The 22,988-nt window shown below is 31.6% G+C and overlaps 4 protein-coding genes and 1 long non-coding RNA gene across 8 annotated transcripts; 2 read left to right on the top strand and 3 right to left on the bottom strand.

Moving 5' to 3' along the window:
* Window positions 1–5,938: 5,938 nt before the first annotated feature.
* LOC108774468 (uncharacterized) lies at window positions 5,939–7,583 on the bottom strand. Of its 2 annotated transcripts, none has more exons than XR_001940727.1 (3): window positions 7,368–7,583; window positions 6,410–6,506; window positions 5,939–6,038 (listed from the first exon to the last, which is right to left on the bottom strand). It is a non-coding gene; the product is annotated as an uncharacterized LOC108774468 (long non-coding RNA). The 2 variants fall into 2 exon arrangements; XR_001940726.1 differs by having other exon boundaries at window positions 6,410–6,503.
* A 2,073-nt stretch (window positions 7,584–9,656) lies between these two features.
* On the top strand, window positions 9,657–10,985 carry Sbds (SBDS ribosome maturation factor). The gene is made up of 2 exons (XM_018540563.1): window positions 9,657–9,978; window positions 10,296–10,985. Exons 1-2 carry the CDS (start codon window positions 9,848–9,850, stop codon window positions 10,924–10,926), a joined length of 762 nt encoding a protein of 253 aa, XP_018396065.1. The 5' UTR covers window positions 9,657–9,847; the 3' UTR covers window positions 10,927–10,985.
* Window positions 10,986–11,407: 422 nt separating this feature from the next.
* LOC108774437 (cob(I)yrinic acid a,c-diamide adenosyltransferase, mitochondrial) lies at window positions 11,408–13,661 on the bottom strand. 2 transcript variants are annotated; one of them, XM_018540542.1, is made up of 4 exons: window positions 13,348–13,661; window positions 12,927–13,265; window positions 12,156–12,525; window positions 11,408–11,702 (listed from the first exon to the last, which is right to left on the bottom strand). In XM_018540542.1, the coding sequence occupies exons 2-4, from the start codon at window positions 13,043–13,045 to the stop codon at window positions 11,475–11,477; spliced, it is 717 nt and encodes a 238-aa protein (XP_018396044.1). In that variant the 5' UTR covers window positions 13,046–13,265; window positions 13,348–13,661; the 3' UTR covers window positions 11,408–11,474. The 2 variants fall into 2 exon arrangements, with proteins under 2 accessions (XP_018396044.1, XP_018396045.1); XM_018540543.1 differs by lacking the exon at window positions 13,348–13,661 and having other exon boundaries at window positions 12,927–13,268.
* Window positions 13,662–13,777: 116 nt separating this feature from the next.
* LOC108774436 (jerky protein homolog-like) lies at window positions 13,778–17,397 on the bottom strand. Its single transcript, XM_018540541.1, has 4 exons — window positions 17,229–17,397; window positions 16,800–17,152; window positions 15,060–15,484; window positions 13,778–14,963 (listed from the first exon to the last, which is right to left on the bottom strand). The coding sequence occupies exons 1-4, from the start codon at window positions 17,296–17,298 to the stop codon at window positions 14,204–14,206; spliced, it is 1,608 nt and encodes a 535-aa protein (XP_018396043.1). The 5' UTR covers window positions 17,299–17,397; the 3' UTR covers window positions 13,778–14,203.
* A 902-nt stretch (window positions 17,398–18,299) lies between these two features.
* On the top strand, window positions 18,300–22,376 carry LOC108774438 (uncharacterized). Of its 2 annotated transcripts, XM_018540544.1 has the most exons (14): window positions 18,308–19,013; window positions 19,087–19,151; window positions 19,231–19,442; window positions 19,515–19,778; window positions 19,851–19,959; window positions 20,042–20,414; window positions 20,493–20,654; window positions 20,750–20,963; window positions 21,045–21,203; window positions 21,277–21,466; window positions 21,579–21,777; window positions 21,855–21,993; window positions 22,069–22,186; window positions 22,296–22,376. In XM_018540544.1, the coding sequence occupies exons 1-14, from the start codon at window positions 18,907–18,909 to the stop codon at window positions 22,322–22,324; spliced, it is 2,340 nt and encodes a 779-aa protein (XP_018396046.1). In that variant the 5' UTR covers window positions 18,308–18,906; the 3' UTR covers window positions 22,325–22,376. The 2 variants fall into 2 exon arrangements, 1 of the variants encoding a protein (XP_018396046.1); XR_001940725.1 differs by lacking the exons at window positions 22,069–22,186; window positions 22,296–22,376 and having other exon boundaries at window positions 18,300–19,013; window positions 21,682–21,777; window positions 21,855–21,933.
* The last annotated feature ends 612 nt before the right edge of the window (window positions 22,377–22,988 follow it).

Here is a 22,988-nt window from a genome sequence, read left to right as displayed (position 1 = left end):
ACATTCGCGCCGGAGGAGGAGGGCTGCGAGAAAGAGAAAGAGAGAGAGAGAAAGAGCATCCCCATCTTGCTCGCTGACGCGCTTCGGGTCGAGTCGGGTCAGCAATACCTCCACGACGTGAGCGTCACCCTTTGGAACGCGAGCGAAAGGTCGCGCTGAAGGTAGCCCGTATAGCCAAAGGACGAGATGATTTCAAGAGCATGAAGGAGAGAATTGTAGAAGAAAAAAGAAAACGAGTGTCAGAATCAGACAAACCTTCGTATCAATTATCTCAAGGGTCTATTGATGTTCGCAGTGGCTGAACATCTGCCAAATAGGTATATTAGCGAATCCGGTCACTGCTCTGCGCGGCACTGTGTTAAATTCATGTCGAATCAGATCCAATTTGAGTTATTTTAATCATTTTTATAGGTCACTGTTCTTTAATTGGTCGTTAATTTAACTACAATTGAGGCAAACAATTTAACTCAAAAAAATATTAACAATAAATATTAAACAAAGTATCTTTTAAAACTGTAATGCGAATATACAATAAATAGAAAAAGATAAAGGCCAAATTTATTAGATCTTATAAGTAATTTGGTGTAAATTATCTAATCCTGCAAACTGCTTGCCGAATTTAAAATTTTCAGTCTTGAAATGTAATTTTAACAGAAGTAGTAATATTACAGATTAAATTGACAAGCAATTTAATAACATTAATGCTCTAGGCATCTTAAAAAGATCTTTAATAATCTGAAATAAGCATTTCATCTTAAAACCTGTAAATAATTTTTTACGAAAAATATTACCTGAAAATATCTTCAATTTAATTCAAATTTATATAGTTTATATTATTTACTAAGTGTGTACGCTAACATAGGCTTTATTTATTTTAAAACTAATTGAAATGATCAATTGATTTACATTTTGACATACATGGAAGTTAAACAAAATAAATGTTGTTTAACTTAAGAGATTAGATTGCCCTTGCTAATTTGATATCTAATAGTGTGACGCACAAACACACAATACTGAACATGAATTTATTTAATTACAAAAATAAACAGAAATATCGTGATCAATAAAATAAAATGTTGTTAACAACATCATCACATTGTGAGAAATTTATATCAAGTATTTTATCGCACTTATCAACGCCGATATTTCAATTATTCTACAACTATATAAAAAATTTCTTTACCTTGAAATGACATTCTTTAAAAATTCAAAACTAGCTTTTTGGATTCAATTCTATATTTGTAAGATTTTTAAAAAAATAAAAAATAAGTTTTTTAATTATACCTGATAGAAAATAAAAAAAAAGGCTATTCATTGAAGAATATGTAGTTAAAAGTGAAGTCGTTGGGAAAACAATCAATGTCTTGCACATAAAAAAATTACGATATCAGCTAACTAATAATTAAGCATGTTATCATCATTATTTTCATTACATTATTGTTATTATCATAATATTATCATAATCATGTATTTTAACACATTAAAAACAGTAACATTTTAGTACCCAAGTTAATTTAGAATATTACAATTAAAATGTTAAACGTTTGTAATTGTGCAATATAATTCAACGACCGATAACTGCGATAACGACTCCGCCACTCGATGGATCAATTGCGACGTTGATGAAAATAATTTCACATTCGTCATCATTGTACTGTTCTAAGAAAGAAATCATAAGACCGCGTCTACTATTATCAGTACAACAGGATTTAATCATAACAAAAGAAAAGGAACGACCCTCTTCCACTTTCTCATCTCGCTCAGAACTGTTCGATATCGAGAAAGTACCATCGCGAACATCGATAAATACACGGTACCGCTGACAATTGAACGCGGAGCCGCCTTTAACCGCGTGCGAGAACCTCTCTATCGATGACGATCGTGTGAACGGAAAGCGAAAGCATGAAGCGGGGAAACGCAAAAAGTAGTGTAACAACACAATCTCCTCGGGACGCGCGATCCGTGATCGCGCAGCCGGAGCCTCCGCTCCGCGCGTATCGAGGACGAGCGGCCGTAGAATTCCAAGCGAGCGCGAGCGGGCAATCTGCTTACCCATCCACCTACGTTTGTTTACCCTACGGAGTCCCTTTGTTTCGGCGCGCTTTCCGGCAACCACGGCCGAAGGGTCGCGTGTCGTAGTTAGAAAATGAACTCTTTCTCTCTCTCTCTCTCTCTCGATTTCCTTTTTCGCACGGCTGTCAGTGTACCGCCAAATAAGGCAGAGGAGCAGCCAAGCCGGTCGAGTCGAGCTCCGGCGAACCGAGCCGAGCTGAACGCAGGCGAAACTGTATATCGCGCGTGGAGTCGAGTCGCTCGCGTACATAACGTAATAACTAATCTTGATATACCTGACACCCCGACGTCGCCGATCGGCATATACGATGCGCCGGCGGCCACGCGAGGCGCGTACGCGCGCGCGAGACAACTTACCGAACTCTGCGGGGAGCTGGACACGCTCGGGGAACGCTGCACTGTGACCAACGCCATGGTGGATGCGGCACCGCCGTCGGGTTCACACGACGCGCGCGGTAAGGAAACGCTCGCTCGACACTGCTCTCGTGCGCGCACGTACGATCGCGCCGTCAGGAGCGCGGAAAACCCGTCATTTTTCGCGCACCTTTGACGGTATCGCGCTCGCGACGGCCATGTTGGATACAGTCGACCGTCGACGGCAGCGCACCGCGCATGCTCACCAACGCTCCCGCCGTGATCACCTCCCCCACCGTTCCTCTCCCACAAGCAATCTGTCGACCGACGCGCACGGTACGCGCGCGAATCCGCCTTATCGCGCGCTGGCTGCGATGACGTCACACGCTCCGAATCCGAAGTTCTCCGGCGCACGCAGTGCGATCTCGCGGTGCATTCGCGCCGATAGTTTATATCTCCTTCCCTGAATTTTTATTCCTTTTTCTCGATCTACCGATAAATAATATCGAGTCCTTTATCTTCTCTCCGATAACAGGAGACGGTGAATTATTTCAGTTTGGTTTATTAATATTGGCAAACTTTTATTTACAGCCTTGTGTAATGCTATTCACTGCGTTACAGCTGTTTCACTTTATTATAACTCTTACTGGAAAATTTTATATCTATACATATAATTGTTGCTCGCGCGATTCCGATTTAACGACTGTCGATAAGGAGTATTGACTTTTCGATGAATATATCGACATTCGATTTGATATTTTCCGGAAAAGTGGAGAGGATAATGTTGGTACCAATGAAAATTTTTGAATCACATAATTTTTTTTAAATTTATAGGTTGCGCGTTTTTCGAATTACGCACAAAGGCATCATTTGCATCATTTGTCCTTGTTATTAACTGAAGAATAAAGAAGGAAAAAACGATATAGGATTCCACATTCTTCTTGACATGTGCACGCGCGTGTTTATTAATAAATATTATATAAATATATAACCTAATATATCAAAATGTAAAATACATTATATTTTATTACAATAATTATAATAATATTGTATTAAAAATGTGATATTAATTTTATACATAAATTATATTATAAATTTAAAAAAATTATAAATATTATTGTGTATATATATATATTTATATATAAATGGATAATTATATATGTAATTAAATAATTTTAACTTTGTAGTGTTTCGCGTTAATAAATATTAGTAGCACAGTTCTTCGCACTGAAATCAATTTGTCAACATTGTAATAAACGAATAAACATCTCAAATAAGTAACTATAATTACGTAATTTAAAAGAAGTATTTATGTGCTGTCTTATAATTGCAGTATAGATGTTATTATATTCCGATCGAAATTCATTCTTGTTCAATGACAGAGGTATACTCATATAATTATGTAAAAAAAACATAATTTTTTTTTAATAACGATAACTCGGATAATCTTTGTATAACCCTCTGCGTTACGATTCAATTCCGGATCACTAAATTTATTGATTTCTCACGAATAAATAATTGTCCATCAATTATATAAAGTATAACAGGTTGTTCGTTAATTAATTATTACTTATAATTTGTGTACATATAATTCATATATCTTTTGATATTTAAAACTTCGAACTTGATACATCAATAATGCACATTTTGAAATATTATTTTATTAACAATAAAAATCTATAGGATAAGTAATCTAAAATGTGAATTTTCGATATTATTAATGCATTTTGGAATGTATATTGACAGGAAGTTCGTATTAATTATTACGTCACCATCCGTTTCACTTGGATGCATTGATTGATTGATTCCCACTCGTATGCTACCCGGGAATAATTTTATACGTTATCCTTGTATGTACAATGAATGCTAAACGAGGATAACGTGATACCTATGGGGGAGCGCTTGGGTGGGAATTTGAACACGCCCTTGTTCATCGAATATTAAACAAGGATAACATGATTCAGCTGAGAATCTGAATGCACCCCGAACGCTTCAATCCGTGTGATTCCAACCAGATGAATAAAGTGATAATTAGAACGTCCCATGGAACATCTAAGAAGACTCTGAATATTCTTTAGGTAATTAGGTGTTTAGATGTGTTCGAGTGGAGAATTTGAATCCTGAAAATGTCCTGTACATTTTAAAATAACCTTATCGAACGTCCAAATATTTTTAGGATGTCCAACATACAACGATATGTGTGTGTATATATATGTGAATGAGACAAAATATATTTCAAACGACCAAGGAAATTGAATTATTGGATTGGTACGTTATTCCATTTATATATCCTCAATTCTGAATGTTTATAATGAATATTCTTTAATTGTTATTTTTATTTTTTTTTTTTAAATATTTTGTTCTAGTAGTAATTTAATCGTGCAACAGTAAATTAGAATGATTTAGTTCATATCTGTTACAAATATGTAGCATAATGAAAATTCACTCTTATTATCACATTAAGTGTTATCAGAGAGTAAATTTTTATTTCATCTGTTTTTGATCATCCACAATTGGAACACACTACAAGATTAAGGGTTTTATTTTTCCTAAATATATCGAGCCTAATAATTTTTTAAATTTATAGTTTGATGTACTTGAAGATATTGACTGTCTTGAGACATAGAATTGCTTCAACATTTTCTTAACAGTCAATTGGAAGAATTACATACTCAAAATTAATTTATGTCATTTTTAATACAAACATGATATACAGTTTACTATTAACGATTTTCTAGTGATTTGAAATAAATTACCAAGGAAAAAAAACATCTCACAGAAGATGGCTGATATAACATTCCCAAAAGGTAAATGCATTAATGGTATATTAAACGTGATACACAAATGTATTGTTATATTATATTTAAATTAAAAATTATAATAAACAGTTCATAGACAATCATCTCAAGATACCCTTAGTCCAATGCTTGTGAATATATCAAAAAGAAAAAATAAGTCCAGAGATAAATTATCTCTTATTTCGCAAAAACGACAGCTGCAACAAATTCAACCGGAAATATCTACAAAGAAAAAACGTGTAAGTATGTACTTGTTCATAATCGACAATGATTGGTCCTTAGGATATAATTAGAATATTTTAAGATTTTAATCATATAAGAATTAATACAAGGTGTTTTGTTTCCAAGATGCATAGTCGATACAAATCAGAAAATTAGTCCAAAATGTTAGAATCCAATATAAAGTCGCTATTAGAAATTTACCACCAATAAAAAAATTTGCTCCATAATCATATTCGACTGTCATTATACGCAATAAAACATCTTGTATTCTTACATTATAATTTTAAGTTTAAAGTAATAAAGTAGAAGGCAAACGAGAATGTTCCCTACGACATAATAGCTATAACGAATGTTTAGAAATTAAATTATTTTTACACTATTTTCTTTTCTCTTTTTGTTTGAAAAATTTATTTAGTGTTACTTTTTATTTATTTCACTTAAATTCTAATTCTTTATATATATATTATATAATTATATATACATACATATATATATTGTACATTATTTTACAGTTATCCTTTAAGACTGCAATGGCAAAGATTGAACTTTGTGCCTCTCTAGAGAATATGGCGATATCATCCTCTGAATTGCCTGCAAAAAAAACAACAATGTTAATTCCTTCATGACAAACAGAAACGGATATAGAATTGGAATCAATACATTCAAACTACTTTGTGATTAAGACGAATTCGGAACAAAGTAAAATCATTGATGAAAAGATTTCTTTAACGGACAAACAGCTCTGGAAATGGCGACAGGATATAAATGTTCATTGCAAGGTTCTTAAATTATATAAATTTACAAAAGATGCATATAGATTTACAATAAAATTTAAAACAATTTGAATGAAAGTAAAGATTTAAAAATTCTGAATAAATTTTTCCATTATCTGTAGCAATTAGATACAACAATAAACCGACGGACATCGGCAAAAAATCTTTTCAAGCAACCTTCGTACTTACCTAAGCGATGGAACGCTAGTTTACACAATCTTTTTGCTGATCATTTGGTCACTGGAGAACTGACCATTTTCGAGTGTAGGCAAGGATGTCACACCTGCTGGATTTATAAAACGTAGGTCTATATATTTATACATTTATTAACTATTTACGTTAATGCAAAACTTTCAATAACTTTTATATTTGTAGTCCAATAAGAAACAATGCGTATAGGAAAAACATACAATTAGCAGGCTAAATTGTCTGTAAGATTTTGAATACAAAGTTTGTAAAGACTGCAGTTGCTACTGAACTTTGAAACAGTATTATGAATGTTCTGCTCTTACGTGCCAATCACTCACAGAACTGCAAATATGTCACTATCACTGTTGTCAGTAGGGATACCATAACAGGGATATGTGATTATTTTAGAAGAAAGGTAATAATCTATTTTATTATAAATGAAAAACTATACACGAAGTTATTGAAATTTAATTATTATATTCAATTATTTGTAATTAATCTTTCAATTTTTTAAATATTTTCTCAATATATCTCTTCAATGTTTTGATATTTTTCATACTAAGTATTCTTTTAACATCTTATATTTGAAGCAGTGACTTAATGTTTTACAACAGATAATTTGTTTTTAAAGTTTTAAAAGAATTTGTATTTGTAAAGCAAAGAATTTGTGTAATTAAAGCAGTCGAGATTTATTTTTAGGAATTAATTGATATTGAATATGTGACAGTGCATGCTCGTATCGTAGTATTTCGTGGCTGTGACAGATTTCCTAACCTAAATAGTCGATCGTCAAATTTAACGCTTAATATCTCGGTTAGCAGGGTAGAACGACACTTTTTTCTGCCATTCTTTCGTTTCACGCGAAAACGCGTCGAATGAGCTTATTTTTATTAAAATCGAAGGCAAGGCAGCTGTTCTAAATAAATACCGTTTATAAATGTACAAAACTCTCCTGTACCTGTATACCTACACGTAACTATTGTAAGGTATGAACAAAGTTCCTTACTATCAATTAATATTATTTCTTATAATTTACATAACGTAAAAAAATATTTTTCGTTAATGAAATTTTAATTCTAAAGACGATTTTAGAGTAAGAACACACACAAACGATTTACGTAACATAGCCATTGGCACATATAATACATACATATCAAAATATCTCATTCACGCATGCCACACATATACATAAATCTTCGTAAAACAACATAACGTTTTAATTAAATGTCTAATTGTAAGTCCAATTCTAAAAACTGTACGTTAATGTCACGATGTGTAAAAAAATATTAATTATTATTACGTATATCGAACTGACGACTGATTGAACATATAATATATAATAAAAGGCTGACATATGTATAATTTAAATTAAATAATCACATACAAAACTTGAAAGTGTGAAATCGTTTACAATTTATTATTGTATGTAGGGCTGAGCAAAATATATAAAAAAAGTAATTGAAATATATAAAATACAACATACTAACAATCTTATTTGTATTTGAATTACAAAATACAAAATACTTTTAATCTTTCGATTTGAAATACAAAATACAAAAATATTTACTAATTTTGTATTTCAAATACAAAATACTTTTTTTTTTAATAAAAATACAAAATACTTCTAAAATTCTTATTTGAAATATTACAAAATACTGTTCTTAAGTTAATGTGTGTGCAGTAAGAGAATTTATTTAAACTCAAATTTGATGGATTCATTTCAAATTAAATTCTAAAAAAATTCTTTAATATTAGGTCTAATAATTCTTATAGGTGTGTTTTTTTTTTTTTTACTGAACTTTTGCACCTGTTTATCTTTCTTCCTTATTTTCTCTGCAGGAGATGAGAAAAGAAAAAAAAAAATGGAAAAACTTTAGCCAAAAAAGAACAAACTTCTTAACAATAATATTAACTTAAATTTTTCTTGTACAACAATCTCATATAACAAAAAAATATATAGAAATTGTATTTGAAATACAAAATACTTTCTGTGCTTGTATTTGAAATGTGCTCAGCCCTGGATTGTATATGTATAATAATATATTGAAGCACTTACTGCAAAAGTGCGTAAATGTTTAAATTCGATTTCTTATTTCAAAGCGTTATTAACTATAATTATAAAACTATTAATGCTTTACAATGAGAAACCGAATTTCGGCAGTTAGACATTTTGCCATAATTGTCTCAATTATATCAATATTTAACAAACGAGTTAATATATACAACGGCCTCGTGCGATTCCGCCCTTGAGCATGTGATTTTCAGACGCTATACTAATTGACCAAATTTAATCGTTTATAATTTAAAAACTATTGTAGTTTGGACATTTTTGCTCAGAAGGTTTTTGCCTTAGAATGTCCCATAGAATCTGCCCACAAAAGACTTTTGAGCATTTTGAGACCCTGAATATCATAAATTTATTTTTACAAATATAAATTTATATAATACCTATTATTTATTATTTTAATAACTAACATAATAATTACAAAGATATTACTTTTCTAAAAAATGTTGTAAAAATTGCGATATTCTAAAAGATATTTTAAAAAAAAGAGAGAGATATGGATGTTCGCGTCCTATGTATTTTTAATAAGAAAATGTTTGTTCTATCATTAATAAGAAAAAAAGCTAAGATGTTCTATATGTATTCAAGTGATTAAATGTGAACGTTCAGAACGACAATATATCGTTCACTGACAGCTCAGCTGCACCCTATATCTGTATGTACAAGTATTTATACAAATATCAAATATATGTATGACGACGTTGTGAGATATGAAATATACAATAATAAATGTCTGTTCATCAGATATAAAAAAAAAGTTACCTCCTTTTTAATCCTGAAAATAAACAAAGTTTAATCTCGAGATTAAATATAAGTTAATCTGCAGTATATTGGTGGAAACGGGCATAAAAGGAATTAAAATCAAAATATTATATATCAGAGTCCAGTAGCCTAAATGTTAAAAGAAATTATTGGAGAGTGGGAAGGGAGCGAGAAAAGAGAGAGAAGAAAATCAAGTGCTGACTGGATCGTTTTTAGCTACACCTTCTGCACTTGACATAAAGTAAACACACTTTATAAAATCGAATTCGAGCGTTACATGTTGATGATGTTAAATATAAAGTTATTTAGATGCTAAAAAGCAATGTAAATATTTTAAATCGACTAAATATTCGATGCCACATTAATTTATTAGTTATTATTTTTTTTACATACTCAAGTGATTCAGTTGGTATTGCACCATATTGCGTGCATACAGTTACGTGTGTATTGTGTGGTCGTAGCATTTACAAAACAATGCAAAATATCTCTTCAAGCAAAGTGTAAATATAATTTAAGAAAGGACTGTTGTCGATCGCGTATTTCGCAGCAATCGTTTATCGAAAGCTCTTCAGTTCATCTGAGTTATACCCTGAGTCGAACTCATTGCAAAAATGTCAAAGATATTTACACCGACGAACCAAATAAGACTGACGAATGTAGCCGTTGTTCGTATGAAGAAAGCTGGCAAAAGATTCGAAATCGCATGTTACAAGAATAAAGTAGTATCTTGGAGAAACAAACTGTAAGTTCACTTTTGCCAAAATAATCTGCCAGTTTAACCTAATTTACAGTTTCTCAGTTACTCTTATTCACATAAGTACACTGTTTTCCAAATAATATCACTACCTATTAAATCTCCTCAACAATTATAAGATTAAGATCCAAGATTTTGTCTTTTATTTTTTAAATGTATCTTATCTTAGAAACTTATTAACTCAACTGCCAATTTCAGTTAGCTAGAAATTTTCTAATCTGCTATCAGAAGATTCCTTTTGTTTCCTGTACAATGTGTAACTAAATGCTTAATCATTTATTATTTTTCTTGAAAATATATTTCAGAGAGAAAGATATTGACGAAGTACTGCAAACACATACAATATTCACCAATGTATCGAAAGGTCAGGTAGCAAAGAAGGAAGATCTCATAAAAGCTTTTGAAACTGAAGATCAGACTGAAATCTGTAAACAAATCCTTGCTAAAGGTGAGCTTCAAGTTTCTGATAAAGAAAGGCATCTGGCATTGGAATCCATGTTCAAAGATATTGCCACGACAGTTGCCAGTAAGTGTATAAATCCAGAGACCAAGCGTCCATATCCAGTTACCATGATTGAAAACGCCATGAGGGACGAGATACACTTTTCTGTCAAACCTAATCGAAATGCCAAGCAACAGGCACTAGATGTTATCTCGCAATTGAAAGAGGTGATGCCTTTGGAACGTGTTCAAATGAGGCTCAAAATTATTATTCCAGAAAAAGAAGCTAGAAAATTGAAGGATAAAGTTGTTAAATTTGCAACTAAAATGGAAACGGAAGAGTGGGATAATGGATCGTTAACGATAATCTGCTTAATTGATCCAGGTCAATATAGAGGAATAGATGAATTAATACGGTCAGAAACAAAGGGAACTGCTTTACTGGAATTAGTTAACTTAAATGAGGTAGTCGAAGGAGAAGAACTCTTAACATAAATCATGAATGGCATTATTGTTTCTAAACACTGTTATATACATTAGAGAGGTTCATATTTATTAATTATAATTTATATTTTAAAATATATATGTTGATAATTTTGTTACAACAATATGGCTAATAAAGTAATTTGCATTTGTATTTACAAGTTGAATTTCAATAAATTATCTATCTACACGCACATGTCAATAGTATCTTTACCAATATCTTACACTATTCCTATTAAAAACTGCAATAAACATTTCTTAATAAGATTAAGAATTATGCTTTTATTTAACTAATTTAATTCTGTTTAAATTTATTGTTTATTGCAATTGTAGATATGTACATATCCATTCCAAAAATGTAGGTACATGTCCACTACTTGATAAACATCAAGCACATAGAACATTTAATAACAAATAATAGAATAAAACTAGAATACTTAGTTATTCTATATTTATTTATATTTTAACTACTGTGTACGTGTACATATGTGTGTGTGTGTGTGTGTGTGTGTGTCTGTGTAAAAAGTTGATATCCTACAAAAATTTGTAAATCAGTTCTTTCATTTCTCTTCCATCACATCTGCTCGCGGAATATAAATATTTTCCGTACGTTGATCACATTTGGCCGCAATACGTGATACTGTTAGGAGAAAGTCTGATAATCTATTTAAATATGTTTGTGCTTCTTTATCTAGAGCACCCTCTCGTACTAGTGTCGTAATACTCCTCTCGGCACGCCTGCATACCGTTCGTGCAACATGCAAAGAAGCGCAAGCTTTTCCACCGCCCTATATTGAAACATTAGATAGAATTAGAGTTAACTTGAAATATGTCTATATGTGTCTATACAGAGTGATCCTTAAGGATGGCCACAGTAGTGGGTATAAAAACAGCACTTCAAAAAAATGTTTTAATAAAAAAATAAAAATAGTAAGGCTCTTATCTATAAAAAAAAAAATAATTTAATATAAAATCAAATTATCTGATTAGTGCATATACTAAAGTTCACAAAAAAAATTTTGTTTATCTTTTACATCCAAAATGGCGATGCTACCAGTAACAGAAGCTAGTACGTTTTTTGGGAAAGCATGACATCTAGCATCCACAAATTAAATTCCTAATAAATCATTTTGGACATATAGTTTTCTGAATCAAAAAGATGAATCACTCCTTAAAATCTTTTAAAATACTTAAAGACCACACTGTATATATAAAAAGTATTGTAATATCTGGATACTTACTGGAATGATGTAATCTTCGGGAGGAGGGAGCTGATTCGCGTATTCGAGAATCCATTCTTCCAAATCTTTGGTATGTTTATTTTCAAAGGACCTAGTTTTTCCAGGCATGGACTTTGATATGGCATGACTTAAGTCAAATAAGATCATTTGTACTCTTTTGAGCTTGTCGACATACGGATGTTCAACTTTTCCATCGCAAGCAAACTCTCTTGCTAGCCCTATGTAAGACGATAACTCGTCAGTTGCTCCTAAAGCATTGAAGATCATGTCATCTTTCGGCTTCGTGTCACCAGCGTCTGTGATTGTCATTCCGGAGTCGCCGTCTCGCGAAAACACTGCTACCTCAGCTACATTTGATGTTGTAGTACCACTACAATGATATTATCATCAGTATCAGTAAACTAACAATTACGCAATTATCTCAATTATACTTTCCCCTGTATAACGCACATAGTGCACCAAATTTGATTATTATCCACCAATGTAAGATTAACTTTAATCTCACTGTAACTTATTGTATTTACCTTTTTCTATTTCTAAGCATTAGAAAAGAAGCCTTAGGTCTGATTCCACCAATGTAAAATAAATTTTAATATCTCAATTAAATTTATTCTGTATCACTTTTTAATTCTTAAAATTAAAAAAAGATTAATAGTAAGTTAAACCAAGGTAAAGTATTTTAATCTTACATTAGTGGAACTGGGTCTCAATATAATAAAATATCTTTAACATGATGTACTTTGAGGTTATGAAGAGTATTTGAACGCGTACTTATGTCTCAAAGATGTACACTGCACCCCGCTCTTATACACGACAGTAGAGTTCCTCCACAGATCTCTGATCAATTTCATTTCTCGTGTCACTCGCAATTTAATCAATCTACTTAACATACTTCACGTGTAATACTCGATCGTCGATCGCTAGTAACATCAACCAACGCTTTGACCATGGTGGAATGGAAGTATAAAGGTGTGCTCAATTCTCGGACGCATTTTCGTCATGTTCTGCGCATAGACTGAAATCCGCCATCTTCACGCATGCTCACATGTAGAAACACAAGTGTCAGTCGCATTTTGTTAAATGCGACAAATTGTTAAATTTTGTTTCTAACTGTAACAAATAGCATAAATGTATTTTTAAATAAAGGATTAGTCTTTTTTTTTATATGTTTTAAATAACAGATTTAACTAACCAATGAATAAAATAAAGTTTAATAAAATTATACGATTTTTTAATTTGTTGATTCTTTTATGCGTTACGCATTATGCGTCGTGCAAAAGTGTATGCTGCGGCTTATAGACACTAGAAAGAGAAAAAATATGGGATGGCCATCTTTATCTTTATCTAATGTTGCGAGCGCATCGAACTTTGAAAGGTGAGTGGGGAGATATTGAAGGCAATCGGAATCTTCCTATTTTTTTAATGCTTTAGAAAAATAATTGCCATGATAAAATAAATAAGAAATTATCATATTTTTGCAATTAGAATAGTTTAAAACGTCTTCGCTTTGTTTTAGCATAAAATAAATGAATCGTAGTTATTAAACGTTACTTTTATTTAATTCATTTTAAATATAAGTAATAATTAAGTAATAAATTTTCTAAAAAAAAAAGTAATACAACGAGAATGAAATACGGTGAAAGAGAAGGGTGGTGGAGGCAGAGGAGGGGGAGGAGGTACGGTGGGTCGAAGTTGGTCGAGATGTGAGTGAAAGGTGAGACAGAAGAGAGGTGCATATGACTGCAGACAGAGAAGAAGATGTTACTTCATTTCTTATGAAAATCGTCACTTTTCGATCGGTTATATATCCAGAACGGCTTCACCGATTTCAAAAATTTTTTTAGCTCAAATTACTCGTAGCAATGCCGTCTTTCAAGACATATATAACGTTCAATTCAAAATTTTTTATATTTTAGTAATTATGCACTCCGAAAAATGGACTTAGTGGCTTGGAATAAGAGATTTGAACACTACCGCGTCTCCTGATATTTAAAAATTAATTTTCATTTAAAACAATTGTCATACTTATTAAATCTTCACATAAAATTTTACTGCCCTAACAGCTTCTCAGCTACATTCAATACTTTTGTAATAGAAATAAAATCTGACATTGTACATTCCTGTTGATGTTGTGACCAATTTTTAAAAATATGTACAGCTTGAATAATATCTTTGGATAATTTAACTGACTTAGAATCATTCTCATCATGTGATTCCTCTTCTTCTGCAGACTCATGCTCATTATTATTTTGCAAATTATCAATAATATCATTCATATTTTGCGGTTCCCAACCTTGATCTCTACTATCAATATTAATCCATGACTGAATCTCGTTTTGCGTATAAACGCTTGAAATTTCATTAAAACAATTTTCGGATTCATCACGACCGTTCGAATTATCGTTCAAAGTTACATCTACTGCGTCATTTATAGATAGTAAATTTTTCCAAGCTCTTCTCAAATCATTAAATAAAACATTATTCCATGCTTCAGCTATCATGTTACAACAATCAAGAATTGTCAACTTTTTTAAAAAAACTGTTTGTAATAAATTTGCTTCCAGCAGAAGACGTAGCACATTTTTTCTATAATTTCGTTTAGTTTGTTCAATAATCCCTTGATCCATTGGTTGTAGAATGGCAGTTACGTTGGGAGACAGAAATACAACTTTAAAATTCTCATTAACAGAATTCAATTGATCTTCGCTTGGATGAGATGGAGCATTGTCTAATATCAAAAGAACTTTTTCATTTCTGCCTTGTTCAGTTTGTTTTTCAAGCACCAATTTTATAAAAACGTTAGTATACCTAGAGAATCATGACAATATAAATTTTAATAGAAAAGTATTAATAGAAGAATTATAAGTAATTTATTATGTAAATTATATTCTAGAATTAACTTACCAATCAAAAAATATTGTCCTGTCCATCCAAGCATTTTTCTGAGTGGTAAAAATTACTGGCAATTTACATACATTTTTCATACATCTAGGATTTTTGTATTTACCAATAATGAGTAGTGGTAATTTATGAGTCCCATTGGCATTTGCACACATCATCGCTGTTAGTCGTTCTTTACTAACTTTCAAGTTAGCAGCCGATAATTCATGTTCTGCAGTTAGAATCAATTGAGGTAACGTCCTCCAATATAATCCAGTTTCATCGGCATTATAAATATTTTGTAAAGTATATCCATGGTCTTTGACAAATGAATGAAATTTTTCAGGAAAATGTTTAATTTCTTCAGTATTATAGGATAATTTTTCTTGTATAGAGGATTGACATATGCCATGTCTCTGTTTGAATTTTTGCAGCCAACCATTACTAGCCTAAAAACAATAAATTTTGCAGCTAACAAAATTATTAAATATAGATCTTTGGTAAAGATGAAATCGACGAAAATCGCGCATGCGTTTTTATAAGTAAGCACCTAAAAAAGAAAATAACCGCAAAGTCAGCAACAAGTCTTCTTCAAATTGCATTGAAATCTAGTTCTATGTAAACATTAACACGTTTCTAATATTTTCGTATTTCTTACTATTGTATGTATGTATGTATCATGTTATATATTTATGAATATTGTGAATTAGATTTTAGTTTAGATTATATTTAGAATTTTTTAATTATATATTTATGTTTATATATATATTTTTTTATTTATACATTATTTATATATTTTTACATTTTTTATAAATATAATTAAATTTCCATCTCGTCTGCATTGTCATCACATGTCCAATATCAATTAATTTTTAAAAAATATTCTCTGCCTTAATTACACAAATTTAATGTTTTAAAAACACAAAAGTACTGCTTCAAAACACAAACAGTCACTGCTTTAAAAACAGAAAAGCACTGTTAAAAAGTCATTTTTGTGTTTTTAAAGTAGTGACTTTGTGTTTTTAGACAGTATCTGTTTTTCTTTAAAATTTAAATCCAACATATCTTTGAAATAAACATGATAATTGTAGACACGACTCCGTCTTTATCATCCAAATTCCTATAAATTTAGAAAAATTTTACTAACCTTTTATGATATATTTGATTCATTAATTAAAATTAATAATACCTTGTGATTTAAATATTGAAATCTGTAGTAAATCTTGCATCTTTGATCTTATGTGTATACTTCTTTCAATGTGAAAGATAATATATCATGCAAGAAATCCTCAGATACTACATTTAAATACATGAAATTCACAATAAGCATTCGCTTGTGATCAGTTAAATTGCGATTCCAAAATAATTTTCGAATGAACTTTGGCCACAAGTTTGCATTTCCAACTACATCTTGGACAGTAAACCAAGGAGATTCGCATTCAATTGCTCTATTGTATACGACATTATAATATCTTATTCTATAGCAGAAATATTTTATCTGTCAACAAAACTTGTATACACGCATGATCACAGCATATATCGAATTGGTATGACAGATATCCAAACCTGAATAGTCATGAACTTTAGTGATTAATATCTCGGTTCGCGGGACAGAGCTTTTTTTTCTGCCAGATTTTTTCGTTTTATAGAAAAACACATCGAATGAGTATTTTATTGATTTTTCAGAAAATAACAAATGAGAACTTGCAGAGCACAACGTCCAAATGTATATGTATTAAGAATAAAATGCTAAAAAATAATTACCATGAAGGATGCAGGTCCATTTAATATTTTATTAATTTCCTGAGCTTTTTCACATAATAACGGTCCGCTAATTGTTTGTCCCCATGACCTTTGTTGACAAAACCATGTGTAAAGGACTGCATCCACATTCGTTGGGCATCTCATCTTACTTACTTTTTTTAACTGTGCATGATGCATGGATTTGCTAAAGGAAGCGATATGATCTTTTTGTTTCATTATTTTTGATACAGAACTTGACGTGATACCGTATTTTCTTGCCACATCTTTAACTCTTAATCCGGAAGCAATCTCCTCAATTATCTGTTGCTTGTTGCTTATTGTTACGCACTTCCTCTTTTGATTCATGTTTACACCTAAAAACAGTTAAGTAACTAACAATTATGTAAAATAATTAATATATATAAGTGGTAAATTGTCTCAAAAGGTTACAATTGAGTGCTGAAAATACGAGCCTGAGTACGCCTAATGCCGCACAGTGCAGCTTTACCGATGTTCTCATTCTAAAGCTAAACGCTTATTGGATATCGCGCGTCGCGCGAGACGAACATCACGCTTGTGTGCAGCTGGCATAAGTTGACCATGCGGCACGCACTGTTTACTGTACAAGCAGTTGTCATGGATATGCGTCACGTAAGTTACAAACCGTATGCTGCTTATACGGAGAAGAAGAATAGATCTATAAGAAGATTAGATCTATAATTAGACTAGATCTATAATTAGACTCTAATAAGAATTAGAGTATTAAGTTACGCTATTGTGATCAATTTTTATTGACAATTTTTATTGATATTAATACTCTAATGCCAACTGCACACCAGCGCTATGTTCGTCGCGCGCGACGCGCGATATCCAATAAGCGTACAGCTTTACCGATGTCCTCATTCTAAAGCTATCTGGATATCGCGTGTCGCGCGCAACGACATTGCGCTGGTGTGCAGCCTCCAGCTGGCATAATTCTTATTTTGTCAACTGTAAAGAATTAAGAAGTTGAAAAAGATTTCGGGAGCCCTTAAATATATTATGTTTTGATACATTATTGATACCCTTGTTTCGCCGAAGCGAACGGATCGAAATTTCGCGTTGCGCGCAGCGCGTACGTAATCGGATCGACATATAAATCGTTATTATCTTTACAACCATAATATTTTAAGAGCTAAAAAACTTTTCAAAAAACTTCCTTAACTAATAAACAAAATTGTAGTACCGGTAAAAGTTGACGAATTGAAAATTTGTACGATAACTTCTGTAATCGAATGAATAAAACTACGAATTCGAGAGAAATATTTTGAAAAATTGATCGGCATATTTGGCTGTGAAATGTTTCGGAAACTTATTATATATGCTTTATATTTCGAGAAACACATCGAAGTTTATTCTGTTAAAATTTCAAAGAAAAATATTCATATTTTGGCTGAGATATGGCGAGTTGAACACAAAAATCTATTGAAATTTTTTCATTAAAAAAATTGCGTTTTTTGTTTATAACTTGAAAACCAAAAAAATTACAAATGTAAGATATCAATTAAGATCTACGTGTCGGGCTGTGTGGCTCCGCGGCAAGGCGGTGGCTTTGTGTTTCGAACTACATACGAGGTCCTCGGTTTCGAGTCCCGACATCGCGTCCGAGCGTCCGACATTTTTTCTCGGCCCAGCTTACACAAATTTGATTTAAAAACAAAAAAGATGCGCTATGAAATTTTCTACAAGAATCAATCGTCAAAATTGAAATTAGAGCATCGTCCAAAATTTTAGCCCTGCGGACAATACTTATTCCGCGAAATCCACGCGTATCCCCTTATTGAATCCAGCCCCTCAATTATCTATAACTATTTGTAAGTTATTATTACTCTGTGAATATGTTTCGTCTATCCAAGTATTGCGAGAAAGTATATAACACAGTGAGCTACATTTCTTTTTCACACTCTGTAAATTATTTCACTCTCTCTATCTTGCTCTGACCAAAAGTGATCAGCGTTTCAACAAAACGCGACGCGCGGCGACGTGGATGCTAAATAGTTACGAAATAAGATAGTGTGTGTCTACGCGCACGTGAGACAGAAGGAAAACAAAAACACCGCAAACGATAAGCATATACAAGGTCAGAGGCATGGACATAGGAATAAAGGGACAGAGCATAAATTCTATTTCTATGTTTATGGTCAGAGCCTCAGAGGTCTGCAGTAGGCATTCAACACTCATACGAGTAACACACAGGTAAGTGCACATGCTAATAGACATAAGTAATATTAAATTTCCTCATGTAACACTAAAAATTATATTGTAACAGCAACATCGACAGAGAAAGAGCATACGATATTCAGAACAATATGGATGTGCAGACTGATTCAAATAGTATATCTATATAGTTCATTTATTTACTAACTCAAAATATGATATATGTGCTTAGATATGACAATTTTTTTTTTTCCAGAGAACGTCGTTTTTGGCAAGAATACTGAAGAAGCATGCAATTGTGTTGTTGGTACGACGAATGAAGTAAATGTCGAACTCATAAATAATGGATATGAATGGATCACGTATATCTTTAAGTTAGTTGAAGTAGTAGGAGATATACAAAATATTGAATTAAATATTCCTTCGAAGGAAATTTTAATAAGTTCTAAGAGTACTCGATCCACAAAGGTATATAATTCACTATCAACTAAAAATGAATTTTACTTATAACAATAATAACCGGACTGTTTTTTCTTTTAGATTAAAGTAAAAGTAATAAAAATGTGTAAACCGATATCTGTAGTACTAAATATATTTTTATCAGATATGATAACAAAATCAAAATGGTCTATGAAACACATAATCTTTGTTAATCCAGAGCAACTTGAGCTTGATATTGTATGTCCTTCTGACAAACAAAACTTGGATTTTCAGTACATCGGAGACGAAACAACCAAAGTTCTGCCTATAACATTTCTTAATAAAAACAATGTTGCTGTATCCATAAAACTGTCAATATTAAAGGTGAGATACGAATTTAATAAAATGTAATTGGATTAATGTATTAAAAACTGATTATATATTTTTAATTCGTAGGAAGGCACAAAAATGTTTAGTATTGATGGACCAATGCATTTTCTACTTGGACCACTTAAAAAATGTATTACTAACATAAAATGTGACATATCACGATCTACATCAGTAGGTAAGTATTTTTTTATACTGGTTGTATAATTTTGTATACAGACATTGGTTTATTGGATATGTAAGAAAGTTTTGTTAAATAGATTCTCTGCAGAAACAGCCACAACATTGGCAGAGCAAACTAATTGCATATGTACAATCGAAGGATGACACTATATTACTTAAAAAAGAAGTGCCTCTTTACGTACAAATAGGTTTTTGTAAAATCCAAATCGTCGACACAGAAGTACCGATAATTGTTTCAAAACAGCAAGGAAAATCGATAAATATTATTAACTCGGGGAATATGGCAATTCATGTGTTCGCTACTATCGTACCATTTGAAGGACATACAAATGCAACGCAAGATTTTTTTATAAAGCCAGATAATATATTTTTGCAAGTTGGAGAAAGGAGTTCATTCTTAATTGTATATAAACCACAATTTTCAGATGCAAACTTTGTAGATAATGAAAAGTAATGATTAATTTCTAAATTATAAATTTATACTTTAACCATATCATACTATTTAATTATTTATTGTTATTTTTTTAGATATGCAAAGATTAAGTTAGTTGCTGGAAACAAAGTTTACCACTACATTATAAGTACTAAAAAATTATTAAAATTAGAACAGGAAAATTCTTTACATTATACGTCTAATAATGCAATATTTCTAAGCCCATCAACACCGCCACAAAGTGTAACATCTAATAGGTAGGTTTTGTAATGTTTTTATGAGTTTGCGCACGCATGTGCACATGCAGTATTATTAATATTATTATTATAAGTAATAATCTTTTTATGTATAGATCTGGACCTTGCGATAGAAATTCACCAATCGGTACAGTATCTGGTTTGGCTGTAGCAAGACATGTAATTCCAATCAAAGCTACACACTCTGCCCTAGTATGGAATAGTGTAAAAACAGGAAAAAGTGAAACTAAAGAATTTACGATTCGCAATACGAGCAATAACAAGATTAAAATTATAATTTACATATATGATGACAGTAAGAGTTTTAAGGTATTGTATATACATATATATATTTTGTTATTTCTCTATGTGAAGAAAAAGTCAAACAATATACATCAATATCTGTTACAGTTTCTCGGAGATAAACAGATTATGGTACTAGTAATGCAACGTAAAGAAATTAAGACACTTGCAATTATATTCAGCCCATATTGCATAGGTTCAGTAGTTGCAAAAATTATTATCATGCATTATACAAGAGGGAGTAGTAATTCTCGACAGTTTAAAAAAGTAGGTATAATTATAATGATAACTTACTACTTTTTAACAAGAGGAAGAGAATATTTATAATTTCAATTGACAGATATCTTATTTGTATGGATATGGAGGTTGCAGTAAAGTAAAAATTTCGGGACCATTTAAAGATTTGAGTAAAAAATTGTGGTTGCCACTTGGCAATTTATATTCTGAAACTATGACATTGAGCGCTGGTATTAGACTAGATAATATTGGCGACTTACATTCATTCGCCAAAATCACGATCATACCGAAAGGTTTGACTAATCTTCCTATTCTCTTTATATGTGTGTTATATCAATATGAGTTACATATATCCTGTATATATATATATATATAACGAAATAAAAATAAATTCATATATTTTAGTTTTTTCTTCAAAAATGCATTCCATTTGGCATATAAATCCAAAGGAAATAATACTTAATTCAAATGAATCACAAGAAATAATAATACAATTTCATCCAAACAGAGAAGACTTTGCGTTACTGCAACGTTCGGAAGTGACGCATGTGGCAACAATAAAAGTTACTTGTGGCGATGAACCAACCCGCTGGCGAATACGCAGGTAAACCATACATTATATATTCAAATAGACATTTATTGGCATATTTGTCAAACTGATAAACGTACTCTTTTTGTCAGATTGTATAATAAATTAAAAGAGTCAGGCGAATCGATTGAAAGTGAAAATGAAGCATTCAAGTATATTGTGCATTCCATATGTACAATTTTTCCTGGGGAGCAATTAATTCCTGACATAACGTCAATTCACGATTCTATTGTAAGTTATACAAATAAATTATATTATTTAGCCTCATTACTGTTTATATAATAGTGACAGCGTGTATTTAAATAGCAAAACCTAAATGATCTATGCACTGGCGTTCATCAATATGAGATAATGCTCACAGTGGAGGCATGTGCGGATGAAATTTTGCCCGTTCATTATGATACTGATGAAGCAGGTGGAGCAAGTGAGTTTTCTGATATGCATATTTCTCATTATGCTTTATATCAGATTTTTTATGACTGTGTCAATTTAAAGATTTCTTGTTAAAATATCTTGTTAATATTTTATTACAGAACTACAGAATATAAAGTCAACATCCTGAATTGCAAGATCAATTCACCGTAACACCGTATACCATCACCCTAACTCATCCAGTAAAAAATGAAGCAATCGTGACTATTCATAGCTTTTTCAAAGAAGCAGAACCATTTGAGACCAGTCTATCAAATTCAGATTATTTCAGTGTTGTTCCTGCAAAAGGAATGTTATCTAGTAAAAAGAAATTTCCTTTAAAGATACAGTGTTCACAGAAACTAGATCGGAATATGCAAGCTGTACTTGCGATTTATACAGAAAACAGTAAACAGGACGTGTTAATTAAAGTCACAGTGAGGCGATAATAATCCGTTAGAATATCCAAGAGAAGTAATATTTATTTATACAACTATTGTAATTTAAGAATTTTGCAAAAATGATATTTTTTGTTAATGTGATTTTATTAAAATGATTTTTTGGCAAACACTATCACGTGTTTTTCTTCAATTTATTCCTTGTTATTTTAGTCCGTCTGCTATTGTTACTTAAAGTTTATCGCAGAAGTTGTTAATGACGAAGTAATTTAAAATTGCGTTGCGTGTCTCTCTTTTAAAGCTAGTATTATCGATATCATATTTTTCACATCGTTAATCCCCGAATGTAGACGTCCTGTTAACGAATATTCAATCGCACAAGCATGTTCTTTAGGGTGCGATCCACTTAACGCTGCA

The sequence above is a fragment of the Cyphomyrmex costatus genome, unplaced genomic scaffold (genome assembly GCF_001594065.2).
Source record: "Cyphomyrmex costatus isolate MS0001 unplaced genomic scaffold, Ccosl1.0 scaffold254, whole genome shotgun sequence".
NCBI lineage: Eukaryota > Metazoa > Arthropoda > Insecta > Hymenoptera > Formicidae > Cyphomyrmex > Cyphomyrmex costatus.
The sequence above is the reverse complement of the archived record's forward strand: the minus strand, read 5'-3'. Positions and strand labels throughout refer to the sequence as shown.

Excerpts from the sequence above, each read along its gene's own strand:
- Sbds (XM_018540563.1), top strand. The coding sequence starts at position 9,848 with ATGTCAAAGATATTTACACCGACGAACCAAATAAGACTGACGAATGTA. Across the intron at positions 9,979-10,295 it reads GTATCTTGGAGAAACAAACT|AGAGAAAGATATTGACGAAG; the intron begins GTAAGTTCACTT and ends AATATATTTCAG.
- LOC108774437 (XM_018540542.1), bottom strand. The coding sequence starts at position 13,045 with ATGTTAAGTAGATTGATTAAATTGCGAGTGACACGAGAAATGAAATTG. Across the intron at positions 12,526-12,926 it reads TGTACATCTTTGAGACATAA|TGGTACTACAACATCAAATG; the intron begins GTACGCGTTCAA and ends ATATCATTGTAG. Across the intron at positions 11,703-12,155 it reads CCGAAGATTACATCATTCCA|GGCGGTGGAAAAGCTTGCGC; the intron begins GTAAGTATCCAG and ends GTTTCAATATAG.
- LOC108774436 (XM_018540541.1), bottom strand. The coding sequence starts at position 17,298 with ATGAGAACATCGGTAAAGCTGCACTGTGCGGCATTAGGCGTACTCAGG. Across the intron at positions 17,153-17,228 it reads CGTATTTTCAGCACTCAATT|GTGTAAACATGAATCAAAAG; the intron begins GTAACCTTTTGA and ends AACTGTTTTTAG. Across the intron at positions 15,485-16,799 it reads ATGGACCTGCATCCTTCATG|GCTAGTAATGGTTGGCTGCA; the intron begins GTAATTATTTTT and ends TATTGTTTTTAG.
- LOC108774438 (XM_018540544.1), top strand. The coding sequence starts at position 18,907 with ATGGACATAGGAATAAAGGGACAGAGCATAAATTCTATTTCTATGTTT. Across the intron at positions 19,152-19,230 it reads TGTGCAGACTGATTCAAATA|AGAACGTCGTTTTTGGCAAG; the intron begins GTATATCTATAT and ends TTTTTTTTCCAG. Across the intron at positions 21,467-21,578 it reads AATCACGATCATACCGAAAG|TTTTTTCTTCAAAAATGCAT; the intron begins GTTTGACTAATC and ends CATATATTTTAG.